Here is an 11522-nt window from a genome sequence, read left to right as displayed (position 1 = left end):
GTCTTTATTTTATGTACTTATTTTTATGTGGTGTTGAGGATCGAACCCAGGGCCTAGCACATGCTAGGTGAGTGTTCTACCCGCTGAGCTACAACCTCAGTCCCTATAGTAATTCTTGCTATATAAGAGATTACTAATAATAAAAGTATAAATTTGATGGCAATAAATTTGAACAAGTAGAATTTATTGAATACCTTTCTGTTTGTACTAAGTACTTGAAGCTTCCCCAAAATTTATGAGGCAGAGCTCACCATAATTTCCATTATGGTAAGGACAATAAGGTTAGGAATGGTTACAGAATTATTTCAAGATCACATTTAACTAATAGAGAGGAAACACATATGAACATGTGTGTGTCAGCTTATGAAACATTCTTTATGAGAGATGCAGGTGCTATATGCATTCAGAGAGGAATAAAATAATTTGTAGAAGACTTGATCCATGAGTTTCAAGTATGTATTTGGCAACTGCTATGTAGTGACACCTCTCCTTCCTTTGGGGGAACACTGCCCCCTTACTTCAAAGACACTGTTTTTCTTTTTACATCACAACCTCGCTATGTGATTGGGTACGTTGCTTCAAACTGGCTGAACAGAATTTCAGCATTTTGGAATTAGCCCCAAGGGAAGAGGATCACCTCCTGGATAGTAGAATAGTATAAAGTCTGTTCTGTAGTGTCCATTCCTTATTTCCAGGATGGTGGCAGAAGCTGGGCTGTGGTAGGAGAGAACAGTGGTGATGACCAGAGAGAGGAAAGTGCTAGAAGTGGGGAGATGGAGTCCTGGGGGGTTTCTGGGAAGCTCTGAGACTTGGGGGTAGTGTTCTTGTCTTTACTGGAGCATTGGACTTACCACATCCATTCTTCTTCTGGGAATGACACTATTTTTGCAAAATGAAATGTCATTAAAAGGTAATGTTAGAAAACCCTATGCTGTAGAGATATGCAGAGATCATTAGAAATTCTGAGGTTCTCTTTGGTGCTAAGCCAAGGGTCTCTCAAACTCACAAATATGAAGTAAGGAACTTTACAGGGATGGACTCTAGGAGACAGAGGACAGAGTAGAGAAAAACAACCCCTTAAAATATGCTTTTACAAAATCGTCAATTGAAAAATTATAATTGAATATATTTATGGCATACAATGTGATGTTATGGTATATGCATATAATATGGAATGATTAAACTAACATATCCAACACCTCAAATATCTGTTTTTTTTCACAGTGAGAACATTTGAAATTGCCTTTTTGACAACTTTGAAATATTACTGTTAACTGTAGTCACCATGCTGTGCAATGGATCTCAAAAACAAAAAACAAAACAAAACAAAACAAAACAAAAAAACCAGATTCTTCCCAACTGAAACTTTGTACCCCTTGACCAACATCTCCCCATTACCCATTTTCCTCCAAGTAATCCATTTGTTCCTGTTTATGAGAATGGCTTAAAAGTCCCGGAAGGTTTCAGTTGATGAATTCAGTTTTCCCATCACACCTCAATATTATTTTATTTAAAAAGAGAACAATAAAAAATTTGGCAATACAAGTGCCATCTTGGCTACTTTATTGACCTCACCAAAAACAACAACAACAACAACAAAAAACCCCAATAACAACTCTTCTTTCTCATTTGAAAAACTGGTGGGGGATATGGATACCATACCTACTTCTTTTCATTGTTTTCACCCTCTAAAGAAAAAACATATGCAAAGCTTTTATTGCAAGTATGAGTGATGAGTTATTACTCACAGTCATCTTACTATGGTCAAACATTTTATAATCCTGCAACAAGCAAGTCAACTATATTCTCAGGATGTGGACATTATTCTCAGAAGATTTCAGAACAGTAGCTTTGGTGAGCGTAAACATGTCTGAGGAGTGATAGAAGATAGAAACAAAACTAAAAATTGTTTCTTCCCTCTTTGAATTTTATCCTTTTCTTTTTTCATTCATATTTTCAATGGAGATTTCTTGGTTTTGAATTTTAGGTGAATGAGTTTTATGGTGAGAAGGGAGAATATCTCTAGCCCCTGCTGGATATAGGATGCATAAGGACCTAGCATAGAACCAGTATAGAATCTGGTACCCAGTTCTCATTTAATTTGGCTGTGTTAATTCATTCCTGTTAGGACATTTAAAAGGGCTTTAGCCTCTTCCTCTTGAAAATAATTAATGGGGGTGAACAGTTCAAAAGTGTAGAGAGATACAGTGAGAGCAAGCCTGTTTCCAAGCAGGAGCTGAGTAGGGATGATGAGAAGGGTATGAAGAATAAGAAAATATGTATCTGTATCACTGCTGTTGCAACTGTCACAACAAACAAACATGAAAAAAAAAAAGTTTCCATACTGCATAGTGTCTTGAGAGAGACTTGGGAAAGTGGAAGTCTAGGGCGGGTCCCACTGGATTAAAGGGCCTGACAGTGTGTGATTCCTTGCAACAAATGGTCAGATGGGTGTGTATATACACACACAGACACACATGCAGCGCCCAGCCTCCAGTTTCACCGCTGGCAGAAGATAACAATTCTCAGCTCGCCTTTCCAGGGTTATTTTTGGCTAGGGCTGTTCGCTGATGGCAAAAGGTTTCAGCCCCCTCCCAACTCCCTCCCAGTCCTTGTTCCAGAGAGAAACTTGTGAGTGTATTCTGTCCTTTTGCAGGGAAACCAGGACAGAAGACTGTGGGATAGGAAGGTTAAGAGGCCAAGGGAGTGGGAGAAGCCCAAACCCGGCTCAAACTTTCACCCCCAGGCTATCTTGAGGAGGCTGTGCCTCGGAGAGAGGCAATCTCGGGGAAGGCAGAGGGGCAGGCGCAGGACAAAGCGTCCCTGGTGGGTTGGATAGCCAGCTGGCACTAGAACCCAGCTTTTGTGACACTCCAAAACGTGAGACCAGCTTGGAAAAGAAACCCGGGACAGCTCAAGTGATCGGGCTACAGAGAAGTTGGGCAGGAGTAAGCTTTGTCCCAAGGTGGAAGTCGAACTGCTGGGACAGCTCGGGGAGGGGTAAAGAGGAGGAGCTGTCGGTGCTGAGCCCGCTGGGGAGGGGGCCGGCCGCGAGGCGGAGTCCGGGCTCACCGCCAGGCTAGTGGGGGCCCGGCTGCAGACTCCCTGCAGCTCGCGGACTCACGGAGCCGCAGCAGGACCGGCCAGGAGGCGCCATGGAGGGGAGCCCCATCCCGGTGCTGACTGTGCCCACGGCGCCCTTCGAGGACCAGCGGCCTACCGGCGGCGGGGGACTGCGGCGACCCACTGGCCTCTTCGAGGGCCAGCGCAACTACCTGCCCAACTTCATCCAGAGCGTGCTGTCATCCATTGACCTGCGCGACCGCCAAGGCTGCACCATGGTGGTGGGCAGCGACGGCAGGTACTTCAGCAAGACGGCCACAGAGATCGTGGTGCAGATGGCCGCAGCCAATGGGGTGAGTGACTCGGATGCCCCTCTCCTGATAGTACCTCAGCGGTGCTCTCTCCAGGGGTTCCCCAGGGTCTGCGGGTCCCCTTTTGTGAGCCCCGCCCCCACCTGGCCACTCTCCCTCCAGCCTCACACTACCACTTTGCCGCTTCTCGGGCACATCAGGAACACAGGCTCATCATCGCCCTGAAACAGCCCCAGACACCCATCGCCCTGAAAACCCTGAGGGATCTCGCTCTACTTTGAGCTTCACAGGCTCCTCAACCTGTGGCATGGTGCTCGTCTCTGCCCACATCCTGCACCTGCTTATTTTTCTTTTCGAAGTTCTCTTCTTCATCTCTTTTCATTTCACCTCACCTATGGGTTTTAAATTGTTCCAACCGTGTTCACTACCCTCACAGACTTCTTTCCAAGGCTCCCAACATAGTCCCCCCACCACCCCGCACTGGGTCCTTTTTGCTTGCAATCATTCTCTTCACCCCTAAATCTTGACTGCCAAATTTAATGGAATTGTACACACACACACACACACACACACACACTGAGAGAGAGAGAGAGAGAGAGAGAGAGAGAGAGAGAGAGAGAGAGAGAGAGAGAGAGAGAATTTGAAAATTTGAACCCTTACATATTTGGCAAATGGACCCCAAAGGTTTTTTTTTTTTTTTTCTGTTTATTTGTTTTAGATCATTGGTTCTTCAACTTGGTTATTATTAGGGTAGGGATCAGGTGGATCAATTTGATGCTAGGACTCTCAGCTCCTGAAAGCTCATCTCTAAATGGTCTGAAATGAGATTTGGAGTGGTTTTCTTAAAGTTATTCCTGACTTCTCTCCAATATGCCTTTAGGGGCATATGACAACAATTCATACCTCTTACTCTTTTCAGTTTTCATCTCATTTCCTTTCCTGTCTCCTACGGCCTCTGCCGTCTTCTTTTGCTTTCTGAATTTTCCAGTCGCAAGTTTTTCTGTTCTTGCCTCCCCATCCTGCAGTTAAAAGGACACTTTGACATACCCCCCTCCCCCAAAACTCTGATTTTCTTCCTTCCAAATCTGGCAGCATCTCAAGGATAACTGTCTTAACTTCAGGGTCTCTGAACTATCTGTGGGAAACACGGGTTTTAAAAAGTAATCTGAGCCTTGTTAGTGCAACCAGACCCACATCTATAGAATTTTTCCTTGAGTGAAATTTCTTTTGAAAATGTATATATATGAGCATGAACATATGTAAAACTGAAACTAAATAATTATCTGTTATTTAGATTTTCTCCTTCTTTCCCAGAATTCCTCTTTATATATTTTCTTATTTCTTCTTATTTTTTTTAATCTTTAGGGTTGTTCATGCTTCATGTTTGTCTACTTGAGTGTTCTTTTCTCAGTGTTTCAGGAATAGGGAAAGATTAAAAAAAACAATAACACCAAAGCAATTAGGAATAACAGGGCCAGTGGTATTGGGATAGGTGATAGAATTGTGATATTTGGCAGATGCTGCTGCTGCAGATCTGAAGTTCATGTTTTTCCCTGGTTCTTCACCTGGGATTGGTGAAGGTTGGCTAGAGCTGGACAGAGGTTGACAAATGGTCTTTCACTCTTGTCTGACAAAGTTATTCCCATGGAATCATGGAGGATAATGAGCCTTGGGAGAGCTATGACAGTGTTCTATTCCTTCTGGGCCAGTTCTTTCAAGGAGTGTGAGAAATACAGCCTGACCAAAGTTTATTGTGGATCAGGATGTTTTTGAAGCTATATTTGTTCATTTGCATAAGCAAATTATATATTGTCCTTTGTTATTTCTTGGCCCACTTTATCATAAGGATTCTTTAACCTCTTAATCAGTGGGTCTTCTCTGATCAACACATTTCTTAACATTAAAGATGGAGTTCACTTTAGGAGATAGGATATATTAATATGTGCTTAAAATTTAACCAAACAGTTGTTTTGAAGGCCAGAAGGACTAACTAAAATTCACAGAGAAGCACCAACTATTAAATAATCTGAAAGTATTGCTTCTAAGAGGGGGTAGATGTGGGAAAAGGAATGGTAGATATTTTTCAGAATATCAAGTAACCCACTTTAGTCAATCTTTTCCTCATTTTGTTCACCTTCTTGGAGCTGAAGTAAAGTGAATAGTCAGAAGGTTGGCTTTAGGAGAAACATGTTCTAGAAGTTCTTAAAAATTATAAACAAAATTGGTCTTGCATGATAGAAATTAATGGGAGTGCACTTGTTTTGTGACTTGGTGTACTGAGTTAGACTTAGCCATGATGTACCTTGATTCCAAATAATTTGGCCTCTTTGGTTTCCTATTGGATATTCATAAACAGGACAGAAAAATAATGGAAAACTAGAATTTATTCTTCAAATTGGCAAATCTGACTGAATGGACCTCATTCTCTTTCTGAAAAGTTTTGGTTTTGACTGAAAAGTCAATTTTACAAAGAAATTGTCTGTGAAAGACTGTAGTTGGTCTTTGATAATATAATTTCAGGAGGAGAACAGAAAGATGAAATTGACAAATGATAAACTACATCACTTATGTTTTAATATCTTAAAGTCTGAAATAGATATATTTCAAACATGTATCTGCATTACTTGGTATTTTAAAAATTATTATTAAGTTTTGAAAATGTCAAGGTTTGACAAAAGTTAGGAGACAAAATTAATGGCCTCCATGAGTCCATGACCTAGGTTGTACACATTTTGCAACATTTGCATCATTCCTTATGGCGTAAGTATTCTCAAGCATAAAGAAAATGACAATTACCCCTAAATTCTTCAATGTGGATCTTTAAAAAATATTTTTCTTTATATTTATAATATAATCCCACATGAAATAAAAATGTTTTCTTTATGCCATTTATTCCATGGCACACGTTCAGATTTCTTCAGATATTCTGAAACATCTTAGATGTTTTGATTTTACTAAGCAAGGAAGACACATTGCATTGGGTTATTCATTTCAAGATTCTTAGCCTAGAAAGTACTATTGTATGCATATATTTTTTTATCTGTTTATGGATATTGATTTGTTGAAGAACCAGGTCAGTTGTCATGTAGAATGTTTCCTCTTCTGTAATTTTCAGATTGCTTTCTATGGTGTCATTTAAATCTTCACTCTTGTCCAATTTTTCTTGTTAACTGTATATTAGTTCTAAAGGCTGGTCTTGGTCCATTTGGTCACAATAGCAAAATACCACAAACTAGATAGCTTAAGAACCACAGAAATTTATTTTGCACAGGTCTAGGGGCAGGGAAATCCAAGGTCAAGGTGTGAACTGGCATTTTTGGCGTCTGGTGAGAGTCTACCTACTGGTTCATAGAATGGTGCCTTCTTTCTGTGTCTTGATAGGACCAGCTAGCTTTCTGGTGTCTCTAGAAGGACATTAATTCTAATCGTAAGGGATTACACTGCATGCTCATGACATAATCATCTCCTAAAGATCTTACCTTTTAATTCTGTCACCTTGGGGGTTAAGACTTCAATATGTGAATTTTGAGGGGATATAGCATTTAGCCCTATTATAAGGCTTGCTTAGATTTAGGTTTCATTTTTAAAATCAGGCTATTTCATTATATTTTAATCATAATCTCTGGTTGTCCCAATATGAGTGATGCAAAATGGATGCAGATCTATGGTGGTTACTGCCTCTGTCCTACCTTATTTATCCCTGAGTTGAGCCAGCAGCATGGGTAAATTTAATGCCATGTATATATCCAGTTCCTAATCAACCTTTACCCAAGTGTTTCATTATTCACTAATGATCACCTCTTGAGTTGATTATTTCATTAGGGGCTTCAAAATAGAGACTTTCTTTCTAAATAGTGGCTTTCTAATTCATTAATTCTGTTAGCTGATATTTTCTTATCAGTTGGACATTTTGTTCACAGTTGCACTATTTGGTCATCCTGACACATAGTTCTTTTGTTTATTTCTCTCTCCTCCTTTTAATTAGAATTTTTAGAGTAAGGATTTGGTGAAATAGCCACCTCCACAAATTTTATGGCAAATGAATTTTGTTTTGTGACATTTTTGCTTTCTTGAATACCATCATAGACACTTGGATTTTTCTATTTTCAATTTCAATGGATTAGTAAATAAATAAAAGGTATTTTTACTTTTTTTTGGTAGTTTTTATTTTGCTCTGTGAACTTATCTAAAAACTTTCAGAAGTATTTTAATTCCCCTTTAAGTACATAAACTAAAGCATACTATGTAAAGTGAAAGAAAAATAACTTATGTACAAATAATTAGTATCATTTATAAGTTAAATAAGTTACAAGCAAGATGTAGTCTGTAACTGATATTTTTTGGCAGTGTGGATTGAACCCAGGGATGCTTTTCTACTTGAGCTGTATTCCCAACCCTTTTAATTTTTGAGATAGGGTCTTACTAAGTTGCTTAAGGCCTAAGTTGCTTTGAACTTTGGATCCTCTTGCTTCAACTTCCTGAGTCTCTGGGATTATAGGTGTTTGCTACCATGCCCAGCAACCAATCAGTTTTTGAATTTGTGCTGTATTTTCATCTACTTCAGACCCTCTTCAGTGGTTTAGATACTCTATGTATCAATTTATTCTAATCTCTTAAAGAGCTTAAGATCTAAGTGCAACACAAAGGCTACAAGAATGAATGTGCCCTTTTTTGGGTTGGTCCCTCTGAAGCTAAAAGCAATCACTCAATTTCTCCTTTGATCAAATCTTTGTTAGCACTAAACTATCTTTAATGTTGGACAGATAATAGCACATCTGCCTCAAGATGTTTCTTACTTTTCCTAAAGTCTTCTTTCTCTGAAGATGACATTCTGTAACATTACTGTCCAACAGAACTTTCTCTGATGACGCAAATGTTCTATTATCTGCATGGTCCTACTCACTAGCCACCAAAGACTCTGAACACTTGAAGTACCTGGCATGACTAAAGAAGTGGGTTTTGCATTCACCTAATTTTAATAAAACAAGACAGAAATTTAAATAGCCACTAGTTAGTAGCTACTCTACCAGATAGCACAGCTCTGTAACTGAGCATATAAAACTTGTTTGTATGCTTGTTTTAAAAACTGAAGGTAGACTGTTAAAATCAAAAGTAACCATAGGTTAAGTAAGGTAGATCACCAAACACTATCAACATACATTTGGCAAGTCCAAACCAGATTTCTTCATGTAGTAACTGCAGACTCTTTTGCCTTCAGCCTTGAAGGTAATAGGCATGGTAAAAAAGCCCTGTAGCAGCAGCCAGAGGGCTGGCCGTTCTCTTGTTCTGCCATGCAAACTGGAGGACAGATGCTTTAACCTCTTGACATACCTAGAAACCACTTGTTTCTTCATCTATGAGTTTGGTATGACAGCATCGCTGAATTATTCAGGGAATCAAATGAAGCACTATAAGCAAAAGAACTTTGTAACATCTATAACACAATAAAGACAAAGGAGTATTGACAACTGAATGTAACTCAGATAATTATGATTTGACTGTATGTATTGAATGAAGACTGAATGTGCTCTTTGGCAAACAACTGACAATTCTGTTGCAAGGTTTAGCTCTGTTGCAAGTTTTAGCCAAAGAAAAATCTATTTTGTTGATGAGCCATGTACTGTACCGACCACATGATGGTCAGCAATGATAATAAAAGCTAACAGTGCAACTTACAGTTTCAAGAACTTATCAGTGTCAGTGAAATCTAGAGGTGAGAGCAGAACCACAGTGGTATAAGGAAGGTGAAGTCAGATGGGGGACTTGGGAATGCCCTCCAGACAGATGCTTGCAAGAGTTGTATTTGATTCAATTGGCCATGAAAAGCTAGTTGCTCCAAAGAATGAGAGTACTCTTGATTTGGCATTTACTGTACCCATCTAGGGTAAAATCTTGGTGTGGCTCCAAAGATAAGGGGCCCAGATTTAGAAGTGAAGCAAAGAGGTGGTAGGTGGAAGTTGGGAGAGTAGAAGAGGGAAGCGAGAGAGGGAAACCTGTACTTCAACACCTAGGTCATTTTTCCTGGAATGGATCTAGAAATCTGGGATTGGGTTGCTGGAGACTTGTCTCTAGGAAGGAAAAAAAAACTGGGTGGTGATTGTGCTGTATTTCTGCTGGTGTTCACTACAGAATAGGAGGACGTAATGAGCTACCAATGTCTAGACATCAGAAAGGGCAGGTTTGTGATACTTTAGTAAACCCTAAAGAGTCTTCCATTTCTTTACTTTACTCCCCTTGCTGAACTGTTGTCCCTGAGCCATGGAACTAGAAAATCTACAATGTGAACAACAGCAAACTTTAGGCAGCCCTTGACTCCATCCCTCTCCTGTTCAGACCAGTGCATTCTTGATACTTTTAGCCTTGAGTCTTCATTTACTCTTTTTATGGGGAAGTCAAAGGAGTGGGAGAGCTTTTGAGAACAGCTGGGCTCTCCCAGTTGCTGGGGTAGTTATTTTAAGCTTTGTTTAATGTGTTCAGAGACCCAGATGGCATTTTTAACTAAGCTGCTTTATTAAATCTTGTGATAAAACATAATGATGTTTATTGAAAAGGCAGATACACACCAGCAACATTATGTGTGAAACTTACCCTAAGAATTTTTCTTCTTTCTTTCTTTCCTTTTTTTTTTTAATAAAACATCTGTTCACTTTGGGCCCTTTGTGAACTCTGGAAGTTTGCTATTTCCTATACAGACTTGAGGATTAGAAGTCGGAACCCACTTTTGGAAAAGTCCAGGCATAGGTATTGGATTCATTATTTTAATTCTCATTTTTTGGGTCTTGCACATTCTTCTGTTTTTTTTTTTAAATTTGTCTTAATTAGTTATACATGACAGTAGAATGCATTTTGACACATCATACATAAATGGAGTATAACTTCTCATTCTTTTGATTGTACATAATATAGAATTACCCTGGTCATACAATCATATATGCACATAGGGTAATAATGCCCAAATCATTTTACTATCAGTCCTACCACCAAACCCTCTCCCCTCCCTTCACTCCCCTCTGTCTAATCCAAAGTGCCTCTGTTCTTTCCTAGCCCTGCCCCCATTATTATGAATTAGCATTTGCACATCAGAGAAAACATTAGGACTTTGGTTCTTAGAAACTGGCTTATTTCACTTAGCATGATATTTACTGGCAAATGCCATAATTTCATTTTTATTTAAGGCTGAATATATCTCACATATTCTTTATCCATTCATCTGTTGAAGGACACCTTGGATGGTTCCATAGTTTAGCTATTGTGAATTGAGCTGTTATAAACATTGATGTGGCTGCATCACTGTAGTGTGCTGATTTTAAGTCCTTTGGATATAGACCGAGGAATTGGATAACTGGGTTAAATGGGGTTCTATCCAAGTTTTCTGACGAATCTCCGAGCTGCTTTCCAGAGTGGTTGCACCAATTTGCAGTTCCATCAGCATTGCACATTCTTCCACGAAGAAACATTGTGTGGACTATGAACAAGATTATTTGGAACAAATAGGCAGGGAAAAATAGGTCTGAATGGACCAGGGATTTTAAAATTTTAAAACTGAAGGTAGAAAGCTAGGGCTTCAGTGTCATGCAACACTATGCCTTGAGAGTTAATTTGAAAATACTCAAAGATTTTGCCAGTATACTGCTGCTGCTTACACTTGCATAGCCAAAGGGAAAGTTTTAGATCCTTTTATCTGATTTAACTCAGTTGTGAATAAGAGGGTATCTAGAACATATATAAAATTTGTTGAAATGAAAAAATCTACATTCTCTGAGTCTTTAAATGTCTCTTATCCTTTATATATTTTTTAGTGAGACCATTCAGTAATGGTATCATGAATAATGTCTATATTTATATGAAGAGAACATTTTCAGGAACATTCAACCTCCAAAGAAGTTCTGTTTCTTGGCCTGAAGTCATGGATGTTTTTGACTTTTCCTTTCCCTTTCTAATTCTGTACTAAGAAGTTATTTTGCACAATATAATATTTAATTATTGCCTTTGCTTTATTTTCCTCTGCTAAGAGTGGTTATTAGGAGCATCTAATTTTGCATTTAGAGATCTCTAAAAGAAAGAAAAAAAATCTGAAACCAGAGGACTAGAGTCCTCTGACAAAAGATTTCACAAAACAGTAGAAGGAGATTTTACAACAAATGGCTT

The 11522-nt window shown here is 39.1% G+C and overlaps 1 protein-coding gene across 1 annotated transcript in view; it reads left to right on the top strand.

Annotated features, from left to right (window-relative positions):
• The first annotated feature begins 2563 nt into the window (after positions 1–2563).
• The window catches only part of Pgm5 (phosphoglucomutase 5), a 168884-nt gene continuing 159925 nt past the window's right edge, over positions 2564–11522 (top strand). Inside the window, exon 1 of the mRNA XM_077797016.1 lies at positions 2564–3416. Within this exon, the coding sequence (XP_077653142.1) occupies positions 3156–3416 (261 nt within the window). The 5' untranslated portion in view covers positions 2564–3155. The remainder of the gene's footprint in view (positions 3417–11522) is intronic.

Source organism: Urocitellus parryii, chromosome 4 (assembly GCF_045843805.1).
Source record: "Urocitellus parryii isolate mUroPar1 chromosome 4, mUroPar1.hap1, whole genome shotgun sequence".
In the NCBI taxonomy this organism is placed as follows: Eukaryota; Metazoa; Chordata; class Mammalia; order Rodentia; family Sciuridae; genus Urocitellus; species Urocitellus parryii.
The sequence above is the reverse complement of the archived record's forward strand: the minus strand, read 5'-3'. Positions and strand labels throughout refer to the sequence as shown.